The 15,678-nt window shown below is 39.2% G+C and overlaps 1 protein-coding gene and 1 long non-coding RNA gene across 6 annotated transcripts in view; one reads left to right on the top strand and one right to left on the bottom strand.

Moving 5' to 3' along the window:
- The window catches only part of TEX14 (testis expressed 14, intercellular bridge forming factor), a 143,717-nt gene extending 133,391 nt beyond the window's left edge, over positions 1-10,326 (top strand). For 4 of the 5 annotated variants that reach the window (XM_072646846.1, XM_072646845.1, XM_072646847.1 and 1 more), the window contains exons 28-31: positions 5,586-5,681; positions 8,205-8,308; positions 9,502-9,559; positions 9,939-10,326. In XM_072646846.1, the coding sequence (XP_072502947.1) occupies positions 5,586-5,681; positions 8,205-8,308; positions 9,502-9,559; positions 9,939-9,975 (295 nt within the window). In that variant the 3' untranslated portion in view covers positions 9,976-10,326. The remainder of the gene's footprint in view (positions 1-5,585; positions 5,682-8,204; positions 8,309-9,501; positions 9,560-9,938) is intronic. The other variant, XR_011975288.1, reaches the window with a different exon arrangement.
- Positions 6,868-15,190, bottom strand: LOC140528750 (uncharacterized). The gene is made up of 2 exons (XR_011975290.1): positions 15,102-15,190; positions 6,868-6,992 (listed from the first exon to the last, which is right to left on the bottom strand). It is a non-coding gene; the product is annotated as an uncharacterized lncRNA (long non-coding RNA).
- Between the last annotated feature and the right edge of the window lie 488 nt (positions 15,191-15,678).

The following is a 15,678-nucleotide window of genomic DNA, read 5'->3' as shown; positions in this document are numbered from 1 at the left end:
TGAAGGATGTTAGGGATTCTAAAGAGATGGAAGTGGTGAGGGAGTGCATTTCAGACATGAAAGACATGGGCAAAGGCATGTCATTTATAGGGGAAACCACAAGTAGGCTAGTAGGGCTAGAACAATTTGGTGAAGGGGGTTAGGAGTATGAGGGTTGAATGTTTCACTATTCACTTTCACTCCAAGTTCCCTAACACGGGGGTGAGGAGGTACCAGTTCTGGACCCACACTGATGAATAAAGATTCATGGAATTTATCTTTGGGAAAAGAATGGAAACCTTCTCAGTTGACTTTAAGGATGAAAGCAAAAAGCATTTTCCTTATATGTGGGTATACTTGGAAAATGCCAAGAGAATGGTCTAGGATTATTCTCTGATGTAAAAAATCAAGTCCCCCTGCATGTGCTTATGGTTTTTTTCTCTCTTTGGATTATACGTGTGAAATGCTAACTCACATTCCATAGGGGAGGGGGCATAAACTTATGTACACAAAGATGTTTACAAGGGAGAAAGACCTTCCTTATTAATATAGCTAAGTATGAATGTGTGTATTTTCTAGAGTAAGCAATATTAATTCATTTACATTCCTGTAAACTACCAAGCAAGACATTAGGGAAATCATCACAGCAGTTAAAGTTTTGCTGGCCCTGCTACACTGTGGGAACCTTTTGAGATTTCCAGGAGAAGGTGCAGAGAAGGAAGGGAAGAAAGCCCAGGATAGGACCTTGGCATATACCCACATGTTGGAGATAATATCTAGATGAGGATCTAGTAAAGTGAACTGATGAGGAATACCAGTGAAGTACGAGAGCCAGAAGTGAGCAGTATCACCAAAATCCAGGGAGAAGAGAGTGTGAAGGAGGATGGGGTCAGCGGTATCAAATACTCGAGGGAGGTTACAAAGAATGAGGACTTAAAAAAAAAAAAGACACTGGCCTTAGCCATTAAGAGATCTATTGGTAGTCAAAGGCAATAGGATTTAGTGAAGAGAAGACTAGCCTTGGATTCAGGAAATCCTAGGTTTAAGATGCCTCTGACATCAGTTGTATATCCTTGGGCAGGTGTGTCCTGATTAGTGCAAATAATGAATTCCTCGAAGTTGTTGCATGTATGAAGATTTACAGTATTTGAAGTTATAATTTTGTAAAATATGGTAATTAGTTCCATGTCAATCCAGTGGAAATAGTCCACATTTGAATAATGGGATCATTTCAGGGAATTCATTAATTGGGAACTAGCTATAAATTGTTGATGATCCCAGGCAACTCTTAAGTCTTGTAGGTTTGGAAGTGTTGCTCATCTGTATTCGTGAAGGGTGTTTCCAAATAGAAAACCACACCACTGAAATCAGATCTAGAATCAAAAAAGAAAAAAAGAGAGAGAGAGATCTTGGTAGCTTCAGAGAATGTAGCTTCCATCTGAATGATGTCAGATTGCTGGAGACTGAGAACTGAGTGTGGGAGATAAGAATATGGAGCTGGGGAGTGAAGACATTCTTCTGGGGACTTGGATGTAAAAGCAAAAGACTCTGAGCAGACCTGAAGTCATTAGACTGGTTGAAGGAACTAGGGATATTTAGCCTGGAATATAATTAATGGGAATGTGAGTTTCTGTCTTCAAATAAATGAAAAACTGTCACATGGAAGGTTTAATTTTATTTTGTAGAATCCACAGAACAGAACTGGAAACAGTAGATGGAAGCTGCAAAGAAGTAAATTTTGGCTTGATTTAAGGGAAAATTCCCTGACAATTAGAACTTTTCTAAAGGTTGCTTGGGGGAAGGAGAAGGGCGGGGGAGTAGTAACTATATTATTCCTCACTGGAACATTCAGAGGCTGAATTACCACTTATTGAGTATACTATACAAGAGATTCTTTTTTAAGTATAGGTTAGAACTAATTTGCCTCCATGGACCCTTTAAACTCTTGAGATTCTGTGATTTAGTCTTCTTAGCTAAGGGAGAAACAAAAATGCCTAAGACATAGACCTTTGAGGAGATTATAATTTCTTAAGGGAGATAGTACAGGCACTAGGGATATAGTTAGTATAGAAGAAACAGTACAGAGCATCAATCTGCCAACCTCAGGTACTGGGGTGGCTCATGGTGAGATTAAGAATATTCTCCCTGTATTCTAGAGTAGAAACCTACTTCTTCATCTGCTTTCATCTACTTCAAGCTTTTTATCCTTCCTAAAAAGAGAGAAAGCCCCTCTTGACTGAGCATCTAGAAGTTTTCTCTCTTTAAATGGTATTTTTAGTTGCTTGTTTTATGTGTTTGAAACTATATTGAAACCAAATATCAAATTCTTGCCAATTTTACTTTTTTGAATGACATCTTTTCGAAAGGAGATCTAAGTTACTGAAATTTCATAAAACCAAATTGAGAGATCCAGAAAACATTCTCCAGGAATTGCTCATAATAAGTGAGCCAATAACCATGGAGTAGTTAAGGGAGCAAGTTGGCGGCTTTTACTTTCCTTGCCTATATGGTGGGGATAGAGGTAGATTAAAGGAAAGCTGTGTTCCAGAAGGGGAGTGAACTCACAGAATCAAAGAATTCTCTACAACTCTACCCATATGAAGGGAGAAGGGAATAATTTTCCCAGGTATACCCGGTAGTAATAAATATAAGTCAAATTAAAATATGAGAAGTTAATAAATGGAAGGTACTAGTTGACTGGCCAAAAGTGAACGTATAGACTATTTTGAGGATTATTTAAAATATAATGGATATAATGGAAAAAATGTTGAACTGGGAGTCAGGGGACTTGGTTTCAACACTATGACTTTCTTATTATGTCAAGTCACTTCTCTAAACTTCAGTTTCCCCATCTGTATTATGAGGGGGATGGACTAAATGAGTTCTGACATTCTGTGATTTGACTCCAGTGCCCAGTCTGCCCCATTTGGGGCTGTTTGCAATGTACTTGTGCTTACATTCCATAGCAGAATGCAGTCTTAAAGCACATACTCATGGAGAAGGAACACTGCCTTCTACTTTTGTGCTGTGGATGAGAAGTCTGGCTATAATCGTGAACCTCAGCATCTTTCATCATTAAGTCTATACTATACTATACTATACTATACTATACTATACTATACTATACTATACTATACTATACTATACTATACTATACTATACTATACATCTGTAGTACTGATCTTACTGTATTGTTGGGAGGGTAAAATGAGTTAATATATATAGAAGGCACTTTGTAAACTTTGAAGCATCATCTATCAGTTATCATTATGCTATAATAATGATACTAACTTTTATCTTCCTTCCACTTTCTTCCTCCCCATTGAATAAAAGGAAAAACCAGACTCTTATATTACATACGTATAGTCAAGCAATGCAAATCCTCACATTGTCCAAAGATACACATCTCTTCTGTACTTTCTTTCAGGAGGTGGGTAATATCCCACCTCTCTATCATCATAATGCTCCTGGATCCTGGTTGGTCATTAGCTTGATCAGGCATTGAATCATTTCTTTGGCTGAAAAATGTTAGATTTTCCTCCAGCCTCTTATCTTAACTCTGCGTCAGTCTTTGTTTCAAGTGTGTTTGTCTTTTTTTTTAAATTAATTTTATTTATTTTCAGTGTTCTACAATCACTACCATATAACTTAGATTATTATTTTTCCCTCCCTCCCCGAGACAACATACAATTTTGTATCAGTTGTACACATACATTCCTATTAAATACATTTTTACTATAGTCATGCTGTGTTGAAGAATTAAAATGGGTGGGAAAAATCATCTAAGAAAGCAAAACACACACATATACACATACACACACAATCTGCTATAATCTGTGATTGAATTCCATAGTTCTTTCTCTGGATATGGAAGGTAATTTGCTTTAGAAGACCACTGGGAATTTTTTTTAAGTCCTTGCATTGCTATGAAGTTCCAGGTCTACCAGAAAAAACTCTCACACTCTGCAGTCGTTGCTGTGTACACAATTCTCCTGGTTCTGCTCCTTTCGCTCAGCATCAGTTCATATAAGTCTTCCCAGGCCTCTCTGAAGTCTTCCTGTTCATCATTTCTTATAGCACAATAGTATTCCATTACATTCATATACCACAGTTTATTCAGCCATTCCCTAGTTGATGGGCATCCCCTTGATTTCCAGTTTTTGGCCACTATAGAGTGCTGCTATAAATATTTTTGTACATGTGGGACCTTTTTCCATTTTTATGATCTCTTGGGGATACAGTCCTAGAAATGATATTGCTGGGTCAAAGGCTATGCACATTTTTGTAGCCCTTTGGTCATAGTTCCAAATTGCTCTCCAGAATGGTTGGATCAGGTCACAGCTCCACCAACAGTGTGTTAGTGTTCCAACTCTCCCACATCTTTGCCAACATTTATCATCTTCCTATTCTGTCATGTTAGCCAATCTGATAGGTGTGATGTGGTACCTCAGAATTGTTTTGATTTGCATCTCTCTAATCAATAGTGATTTAGAGCATTTTTTCGTATGACTATAGATATCTTTAATTTCTTCCTCTGAAAATTGCCTGTTCATATCCTTTGACCATTTATCAATTGAGATCAAGTGCATTTCTTGTAAATAACTTCTTCTTGGATTTTGCTTTCTAATACATTATACTATCCTCTTCTGTTTTACGAATGAGTTCATTACATTCACATCCATAGTTATGATTCTTAACTGTGCATTTCCCTTCATCCTGTTCTCATACTTTTCTTTCTCTATGTGAATGAGAAAAAAAAAAAGCAAAGTGATGAGAGAGGTGGCGAGCTCAGCTCCAGTATTAGAGGTTTGCTTCAGGCTGCTTCTCCTCCCCTGCCCTTCTCTTTCCTTCACCTTGAACCCAATCACAAGTCCTTATCTTTTTTTTTTTAAAACCCTGTTTAAGATCCAACCACTTAGGACTAGTCTGTTCCTTAACCTGCCTCCTCTCTTATTCTTCTTACTCACATCTCGCCTTTCTCTTCTGTTTCTCTTTTGAATGAAACATATTTCTTTAACCAGCTTTATTTTCTTCAAGGGTGCCAGTTTGCCCTTCCTCCTTCCTTCTTTGGTTTTCTACTTTTATATACTGTATAAAATAATTTTCTCTTCATTTTTCCCTCTAGTATGTATTCCTTTTCTCTTCCCTCTCCATTTTTTAAAATTTTTCTTTTAAAATAATCAAAACCTCTTGTTAGGCTCTCTGTTTTATTAGAAGATTCTCTTCATGACCCAACTGAAAACTGAAACTCAGAGAGAAGTGACTTACCCAGCATCACAAATAATAGGGGTCAAGATTTGAACCCAGGTCTTTTGACTTCAGATCTGGTGTTCTCTCCCTTATTTTTTTTACCATTTTACTGATGAGGAAACTTGTCATGGGGGGTATTCAGAGAGTAATGGCCATCTTACCAGGAATAATGTTGAAGTGATCCCTACACCAGGTGAAACATTAGGCTCTATGACACTTTAAGTTTTCTTTGAACTCTAAAATTATATGGACTTAGACTAGTCACTTCATCAATAAAGTGAATGAGTTGAACCATTATGAAGTCAGAAGAAAATGTAAAAGTTGAACCTGAACTTGGTCATTTTATCTCTGGGCAGGGCTCACTCTACTCTGGATGAGGACTTGGAAAGATGGCTGTGTGACTCATCTGAGAAGAAGAAGCTTCAAGAAGACCTTACAGAGAGCTCTGCAAGGTCATTGTTCCCCACTAAGGGATTATTCATTTATTATATGAAGTGGGTCTGATTTTCATTTTCCACCTAAGGTTATCTGGGATCTTTGGAAAACTCGTCTAGTGATAAGGTTGCATTGTTGCAAGTGAGCAGATGTCAGCCCCAGAATGATTTTATAGAAGATAAGAAGAAATGAGCAGATTAAATTAAGTTCAGAGTTGCCATTTAGAATAAGAATGTCTTTGAGATTTGATTGGGATATGATGGGGGCAAGTTTGGAAGTCGAATAGTGTGCTGAATCCTGATTTTAGTGGCATCAGGTTTTGCAGTTTTGGTATCATGTCCTTGACTAGGTACCTGTTGTGTCACAGGTAGAATGTGAGCTCCTCTTGAATAAGGATCATTTTTATTTATTTTTGTCATTATGCCCTCCCCATTGAGTACAGTTGAGTACAGTGTCTCACACAGCAGATGTTTAATAAAGGTTTGTGGTATTGAGTTCGGGTCCTGGTTTGTCAACTAACAGATAATATTGGCAAGATGCTTCACTTCTGTGAAGTGGACTTGACTGTCCTCACCTCCCCTTCCTAGGGACCCTAGATTTAGGACAGGTAAAGCCTTTCATAATGGGCTGCTAAGTAATCTAGCCCAGATAGCCAGTAGTGGAACCTGTCTGACTGCAGGTCACAGTAGGTTCTTTCTGCTCTACCATACTGTTCCTCCCACATACTTTCCAAGGCCATTATGAAAATCAAATAAATAAGCATAAAAAGACTTTGAAAAGTTGAAAATGCTATACAGATGTAAAGTGGTGTTTATTAGTGATAGTATTAAATGTTTTTATTGTTTTGACCAAAAAGGGATAACTAGTTAGTGATGTGGATCTTAGGAGAAAAAAGATGTGTCATCCTGGAGTGTGTAACGATGAAGGAAGCAAATGCTAGACCCATTGGTTAAAACCTTAAACTTTTTGACTTAGGGAAAAGCTAGGTATGATTTCATAATCAAAGGAGGAGATTGGACTAGATGAACTATACATATTCATTTTAGATCTAAATCCTGTGATTCTGTCTATAACTAAAATAGATTTGGTTTAAGAAGGATGGAAAGGTCTAAAAATTGAAATTCTCATAGAGTTATAAATAATTTCTGTGAGAGGGAAAAGGGAAAACAGCATTTCTCAACCTTTGTGGTATTTTGTGTGATATGAATAAGGATTCTGTGAGAAACTTTAATGTTAGATTCAATTGGCTACAAATTTCATGGTCAGTATTCAGTCTGGTCCCAGAGAAGAAGCTGGCTATGGCTACAGCTGGCCAGTCAGAGGGAAAGCTGAAAAACAGAATAAGAGAAAAGAGGAAGAGTGACTGACAAAATGCTTTTTGGTAAAGTGTGGTTGGTGAGCAGTAGCTGGTTAGTAAGCGATTAGTAGATACTTGGTGAAATCTTGACATAGGGCCAATTTTAGCCAGAATATACTGTGACTCCATTCTGTTCTAGGTCCTCAGGCCTCAGAGTGGCAGCCCTTCCTTCCTTAGCTGAGGCCCATTGTTCCTTTATCATTATCCATAGTGGCCAACGTGTTAGGGCTGTGTGTATCACCAATGCCATGTGAGCAGTTGCTCTTATTATATATGTTTTGGGGATTGAATCACATAGTGTAATAAGCACTCTTCACTCAAAACTAAATCATCAGAACATTTATTCTGCACACTAGGACAATATAAAATATCATTATAGAAATATAGAAAAACAAAGCTTAACAGAGTAACACAAATATTTATACACAGCACCAGACTGGAGAGCATGGACACTTCTGGTCGGCAAACAGCTAAGTCAATAGCAATCTCCCTGAACATACATAGTTACTCTCCTTGAATCTTCCCACTTGATCTGGCTGTTTCCCATCCTTAATTCTATCAAAATATCTATGTCCAAATCTATGCCCCTTAAACTAGCCTACCCCTGCATTGTCTGTTACCTCCTGATTGCCTCAGGCTGCTTTCTACTCTCTTGAGTCTGACCTCTAGTCACCCAGTCCCATCAAGATCCTCCTTAGACTCCTCCTCAAGGCCCTCCCTGGACCCCTCCTCCCAGACTACTATACCACCCCTAAATCCCTCCCACATTCTTTCTGTATATAAGACCCATTCCCCTCTCCATGAAGGTGCTCAAATTCAAACTAGCTCAGATTCAGTCTGCACTGTTTATCAATGCAAGCTTCAACCCAATATAGCTGACCTTTAATAAACTTTGTTTTTCTTTGACTGAAAGAAGGCTTGAGTTGAATTCATTTGGGCAGGACCCAGTATATTGGTATTTTGGGGCCCTGAGCACCCCTAAGCCCCTAACCTCAATATTCTTACTTTAGTTATCAGTCTAATCTGTAACTATTTAGAAGGAATCTTAGGAGGGAATCTTAAGTATTCACGTAACATGAGATTGTGAACAAGAAACTGGCTCCTACCCATAGCCTGACATTATATACTTTGCCCTTTGGACCCCTCTCCTCATGGTCTGCTGTCAAAATTCTTGTTGTTGAAGGGAGACAAGTGTAACAGCTCAAGAAGTTGGTGAAAAGAAGAAAAAGGGGGAAGGGGCCAAGACAGAGAAAAGGAAAACAGACAGCTTTCCTGGGAGCCCTGAAGGTATTTTTCTTTTAATATGTCCTACTTAATGAATCTACAGTATATTTATTTTGTAGGCCTGTGTCTTAAGGGGTAAGTTTATTCAGAAGTGGTTACCTACCAATAACCAAACTCATTTCTGTTACTTTTGTTAACTTATTATTTTCCCTCTAGTTTATGGTAAAGGCTTGTCATTAACACCCAGTTCTGCTTCTAAAGTAAGCTTTCAGTCCAAAATTACTAGGTTGTTTTTGCATCTGGATAAGGACAGTTGACAGAAAACAAAGGTTTATTTTTTGGTGGTCTGGCAGCTCGTAAAAGGGTTGTAGAATCAATCAAAACAACTGGTTGTGGAATTAAAATGGGGGGCACATGTTATAGGGAAGTCTTCAACTAACTTTGACTTTAAAACTGCTTTAGAAAGCTTTGCATGCCTGTGACAGCATTCACAGATGACTCCTTTCCATACATAGATTCCTCCCTGGCAGAATATTAACTGTTTGGTTGGAGGCAGGTTCATTTTTTTCAGGCCACATGATTCCTTATAGCCCAATGCTCCTTCAAAGGAATGATAGGTACTGTGTAGGATAGAGACCTGACCAGCATTTTCGTGAATCTTAACAAGAATGGTCTGCCTGGGTTTGGGTTATGAGTTAATTTGTTGGATCCACAACCTGTGAGCTTCAGATACCCCAGGGAGCACAGAAGAGGTTTTGCAAGGGATCTATTTCATTACTTAATTGGTTTAATCAATAAACAGACCTTCTGTTGACTGAATAAATGATGTGGCTCACATATACAAGTATTACAGTTTTTCCAAAGTGTGGAGCTGCTGTTGAAGTGAATAAAATACAAATTCACTTAAAATTGTATTGAATTCATAGCAGTTTTCTGTCATCATATATTTTCTCAGTCAATGCATATAGATCTAGTTTTCATCATATGAGACCCTGAAGTGTTTTGCCCTTTAAAAATAGCATGGAGCAGCTACAAATAGACATAAAAACTAAGGGCTGGAGTCCGTTCCCTATAGTTCAAAAGTGAAAATATCTCCCGGGTGGAGGGAGGGAAGCTTTTGTAGCACCAACTACAAACTAAACAATCTGACTCAAAACTAGGGAGGCTGAGTTGCCATAGCCCTATGTTGAATATAGAAATGTTTAGGGGCTTTGACTGGGATTACCTGCTAATTTACTTGTGGATTTTTGTTCCAGATCAGGAAGAACTGAAACCTGGTTTGTGGCATTGCCTGGGTTGGACCCAGCCATCCAGGTAATTTGGCATCAGATGCATTTGTATGTTAAGCTCCCCCAATTTCACACAACATTAACAGAAATATCAAATATCACCTGCATACAGGTGGAGATTTCAGCATTGTATTATAATTAAAGTTTCTGTGGTGAGGGCTGATAAAAATGAAAATTGACCGTTGAGTTCAGCATGGGTTAAGTGCATCATAGAGAGTGCTTTTAATTGTAGTTCTCTTGATGTTCTCCAAAGGACAAGACAGGTATACCCCACCAACCAAGTTTCCCTAATAATGCACATCTCTTTTTTATCTCAAATGAATTTATCTCAAATTCCATTTGTAAGTTATTTTAAAGTAATTATTTTTTTTAATCCCCTCTCTCCTTAAAAAAAATGAATGCAGGATAATCGTTCTGGATCAGAGCAACAACTCAGACTAACCTGGATTAGATAATAGATAAGTATGTTCTTGTGTTCTCCCTGTTACATGCTGCCTGCCACTGGTTGGCCATAATCTTTACGACCTTCATCGAATCCTCTTGCAGTTGGTGGTCCTTGGACTTCTGTCTTCACTATAATAACAGACATGAGGGATGTGCCTGGATCCATTTACTGGTGCACAGAGCCTTGTTCTTTAGTCTCAGTTTACTGGTGAAAGAGTTTGGAGCATGAAAGTTTTCTTGTGGGTCTGTAATTTCAATGCTGTGCCTGGCCAGTGGCTTATGGTTTTATTATGAAGGGATGAATAAAACATTTACTGTTGGTTGATGTGTAATAAATGTTCCTTGTTAGATCTGTCTGGTTTCAGTTGTGTAAGATGCTCTGCTGTGCCTGCTAGTTACTCCAGGTACCAAAGAGTGAACACCTGGACTTTTCAAGGACTCCAACACAAAGAAAACACTTGTTTTGTATTTTGGGAGCTTGTCAAGTGAAAACAATATCTGGTCACTACCTCACATAGAAAATGAGAATCAGCATTTTATAACTGAGACATCGCTTTTGTTTTGAGTTATTGCTCCTATTCTCACACTGCTTGTCTCAAGTTCTGGTTGATACCCATTTAACAAGGAAAAAGGCTCAGTGTTATTCCATATGTAGACTGGAGTATGGGGATGTGGGGGGACAGAAGTTTCACAGGGAAGGGTACAAGCTCCTCAAAAGGAAATTTAGTGAGACTATGTATTTCAGCACTGTATAGCTCATGTTTGATGTCAAAGGAGTGAGCTTATGAATGATATGCAGGGTAAGGCTAACATCTCCATCATATATTGTAATTCACCCTTCTGGGAGGTTAGCCTGGGTACATGTTATTAGAGGATGGTATTTTCCTGATTTGCTTCCCCTTTACGTTTGAATACAAGCTGTCAACAGCACTGACTAGATAGCCACCTGATAACTGTCTTGATGAAAGAGTGGTGGGACTTCACTTATAACAACTGAGTTGTGAAGTTGGTCAGATTTATAGAATTTCCAAAGTTTGGATGCTACAAAGACGGTAGCTATAAGAGTACCAAATAAACAGAAGGGTTTTAGGCAAGTAATGTTATACAGCTGTGTTATTGGAACATTAGCTAAAGACATGAATCCATAAACAGGCACTCATGGGACCCCCCAAAATGTTTTGCCTTGTGGCCATTCTTACATTGATGAATCTTCTGGGGGAATCATGGGGGAGAGAAAGTAGTCCCTGACCCCAACAAGTTCACAGAAAGAGAAGTTTGCATAAGAGAAAAAGATATGTACTAGTAACAAAAAGACAAAGCAGGAAATATTCTAAAAGAGGTACAGCATCCCCTCTAGGAATACTCCCCCAGCCATCTGTCACTGAAAGGTTGGGTCTCCACAGAGGTGATTGCTAGCTCCAGGTCTAAGGGTAACCCTGAGGGACATCCTCCCAACACTGGCCCATGAGTGCTTCCATAAACAGTCATCCAGTTGTCTTAGTTACCATTCAGCAAAGGGAATTACTCACACACACAAAAAAAGGTACCATGACCAGCCCTATCCTAAAATGTTGGGACATACCGTCTCATGACACATGCGGCCCAGGCAATTTACAGCTCTAGGACTACAGTGCCTCAGGAGAGTCCTCATCAAGCTCATGTGAGTTGTGGCATCAGTAGTGGGTTGCTAGCTCCTCCCAGGGCTCAGTATAAGGTATTGATCTGATGGACTCTTTGGGGTCCATTGACAGTGAACAAGTGCAGTCCACCTTTCCTAGGCCTTAAACTCAGCTAGATGTTAACTTGTGCCTTCAGCTTTAAGGTGTTAGTACAGAGTTCTTTTTGGCTGGAATGCCAACAAGCTCTTTTGGAAAGGACAGAGACCCTTAACTTAGGATTGTCAGAAACTTTTCAAGGTCTGCCCCTTCTGAGCCATGGCTTGGACTATGAACCCTGCAAGCTACTCCTTGAATAAGAAGGGGGAGTGAAGGAAGTAGAGCCCAGAGAACAATATACATATTAACGACAAATCCACTTTGTACACGTCATAAAAATGTCCCAAAGAATCAGAACCAATCAGTGGGTCTCATTGGCCAGCTAGTCTGACCCACACCTGAAACAGAATCAACTACATACCAAGAAAATGATACTTCAACCAATGAAGGGAATCTTTGGTCTTTCAAAGAAGCCTGTTCCACAGCTCTCATGATAAGGAATTTACCAAGGTTACCATCTTAGTTACAACATCTGAGGTTGAGGTTATGGATAGGGTTAGGCTTAATGAATAGGGTTATCATTAAGGTCAGCTGTTTTAGAAGCCAGAAATCCCCTACCACCCACTTGAAGATGGAATTGCACCCCACCTACACAACCGTCAGGTCTGTTAAGGAAGTCATAGCTTTAACTTCCTCTAACAAAGATGTTTATTCCCTCCTTCCCTCTTCTTTACATATTATATTCCAGACAGTCTAGGACGGTGAGGTATAAGGATAGAGATGTCAGGGAATAGGATTATCAATAATCAGGAATGTCCTACAACCCTTCCCTTGACTCCTCTGGGCCCCAGGTTCCCCTTTTTACTCCGAACAGAGCTACCTAATCAGCTTCCTGCCTCCCTACTCTCCTGTGGAGTTAGTCATTGGCTAAGACAGGACCAACCTTTCCTTTCTGCTCCAACTATGTTGTTTCTGAAGTCTTTCTTCCACCTCTCCCAACTGTGGACTTTTTCCCTTAACATCCCTTCCTCTAACTGCCTCTGCACGAGGTTTGTTGACTCCCAACTATGAGGAGATGGATATATGAATTTTAGGGGGAAGGAAGTTAGTGAAGTATATAAAGCATTGGGCCTGGAGACAGGAAGAGTTCAGATCCTCCCTCAGACACTCACTAGTTATATGGTTATGTGACACCACTGGGCAAATCACTTAACCTTGGTTTGCTTATTTTCTCAACTATAAAATGGGGATAATAGCACCTACTTCCCAAGGGTATTGTGAGGCTCTAATTTATTAAGCACTTTAGCACAGTGCCTGTAAGTGGTATACAAATGTTAGTGATGAATATTATTATTACTAAGTTTGGGGAATGGGATGAAAATGACAGAAAAACAAATCAAAAACAACACAGTGGTTGAGTCAAACAAGTTTGAATCCCAGTTGTAAGCCTTGGCCCTGTGCTATTCAATCTTTTAAAATCAATTAATTGGATAAGCTGGATAAAGGCATAGATGCTATGCTTGTCAAAATTACAGACAGATGAGAAACTGTCAAGGCTAGCTAACAGAGGACCCAAGTACAGAACTGAAAAGATGGGTGAATTTAGGTGAGTCAGGTAACCCCTCAGGGTTCCTCAGGTACCATTCTCTTCATCTAGAAAGTGAGAGTGCTGAAATAGATGATTTCAAAAAGTGAGAATGATGGGCCCAACTATAGGGCAAAATGGAATGGAGATAAATATGATATCCTACACCAGTATCTAAAAAGTAAACTTCACAGACTATGAGACAGGAGGGGCTAAAAAGCCAGGGTCAGGTAAGTTGCAGCCTTTCGCTGAATCCAATTTCACAGAATAAATCCTTTTTATTAAGGTCTCAAGGCTGCAGGTTTCCTACCCTTGCTTCAGTCAGATTACATCTGTATTATATAGTTATCTGGCTTCCTTTGATTATCAGCTAAAATTACAACTTCTGCAAGAAGCCTTTCCTGAAAAATGTTTTTACCCAGTTTCTGATAAGAGTTTGGTATACGATATAAAATTAGGATGTATAGAGAGACAATCTGCATAGATATGTAGGTAAATAAGACCAAAACCCCAATAAGTAGTTAGAGAATATGAACAGATCATTCTCAAAAGAACTGTTAACTATATAAAAGAATGCTCCAGATCACGAAGAGAAATACAAATCAAAAATACAAGGATTTTTCTTACACCCAGCAAATTGGCATAGATGATAAATGGGAATAGTCAGTGTTCAAGGTATTAGTACATTGTTAGTGAAACTGCAGATCAGAACAGTCATTTTGGAAAAGAATTTGGAATTAGCAGATAAAGTGACTAAAATGTCCATAGTCTACCCAGAGATTAGGTTCATACCCCCACTGAAAAGAAAAAATGGCCCATATACACTGAAATGTAAAGAGCAGCATTTTTGTGATAGCAAAGAATTGGAGACAAAGCAGACTCCCTGTGTTTGAGGAATGGCCCAAAAAATGATGATACATTAATGTGATGAATATTACTTGTGGTATAAGAAAGTGTAGAGAAGCATCGAAAAATCAGCTTGTACTGATGCAGAGGGAATAAAGAGCCAATAAAACAATATATGCAACTATAATAATGGAAATAGCTCACCAGAAAAAAAATGCATGTTGAGGGAAAAAAACAAGTGGCTCAAAAGAAAAGATAGAAAAAGACACTCCCATCCCTTGACTGAAATGGGAAGCCCATCTATTTTCAAGTCTTTTTAAATTAACTGTGTTTTATTCAGTATTTATCAGTTTTGTTGAATTTTTTTCCGTTTTTGTCTTTAAAAAATACTGTTATGTGGAATGGCTCCCTTAGATAAGGAAGGTATTGAGAAAAAGTGGTGATGTAAACACCAAAAAACACTTTTTTTTCTTTTTAAAAAAGCATCTTTCATAGTCTCCCTAATACTACTGCCTTCCCTCTTGAAATTATCTCCAGCTTATCCAGTATCTCTCTTATTTGTGCATGGCTCTTTAGCTCCTTCAGGGCAAGGATTGTTTGTGCTGTTCTTTGCATCCCCAGTGCTGAGCACAGTGCTTGGCACAGAGTAGGTGCATTATGTTTGACTTCTGGACACATTTTAGGAAGGCCATCAACAAGGTATATGTTATGCAGGATAGTGAAGCACCTTGAAACCAGAGAAAGAGGGACAAGAGAGCTGTCTGCAAATGCTTAAAGGGCTGACCTGTTGAAGTAGGGCCGCACTGGACCCTAGACAATGGCACCAGGAGCTGTGGAACTTGCCAAGAGGCAAATTTAAGTTTTTGCTGGGAAAAAACTTGCCAGTTAGAGCAGTCTCAGAGTGAAATTGGCTGTGCCCATTTGTGACAGTGGAAGACCAGAGAACTCCAGGTGAATGAAGGCTGGATTTGCCTTACCTGTTGCTCAGAGATGTTGCCAAGGTACAAGCTTGCTGCCTTGATCAGGTACAAGCTGGAACACAAGAGATGCCTCTGGGATCCTTTGCACCTCTTGAGAGTTGTGACATATTAGCTGGGTGAATATGAGCAGGTTATTTCCCTTATGTACGACTTAGTTTTCTGGCTTCCTCATGTGTAAACCAGTGATAATGATACTTAGTGCTCCAAACTCACAGGGCTCCTGAAATCATAGAAACTCAGGTAAGGGAGAGATTGGATCAGTGATTTTAGTGGAATTGAGAATTCTGGCAAGGAAAATCCTTCTACCAATGCAGGTCAGCATCTTCTCTGTGATTTCCAGTCTCAGAGTTGCTCAGAGCACTGAGGTTAAGTGACTTGTTCTGGGTTACACAGCCAAAAAATGGTAGCGGCAGGGCTTCAACCCAGGTTTTCCTGGCTCCAAGCCTAGACTTCGAAAGTGATTCTAACCATCACTTACCCACTTACCTATCAAGGGCTCTGAGGCATCTCCTGGCAGCCTCTTACCTCCCCAATGATAGCAATACGTTGCAGTCTAAGGACGTGCCTAGAGGAA

Source organism: Notamacropus eugenii, chromosome 2, assembly GCF_028372415.1.
Source record: "Notamacropus eugenii isolate mMacEug1 chromosome 2, mMacEug1.pri_v2, whole genome shotgun sequence".
Lineage (NCBI taxonomy): Eukaryota > Metazoa > Chordata > Mammalia > Diprotodontia > Macropodidae > Notamacropus > Notamacropus eugenii.
This window is presented reverse-complemented; position numbering and strand designations above follow the sequence as displayed.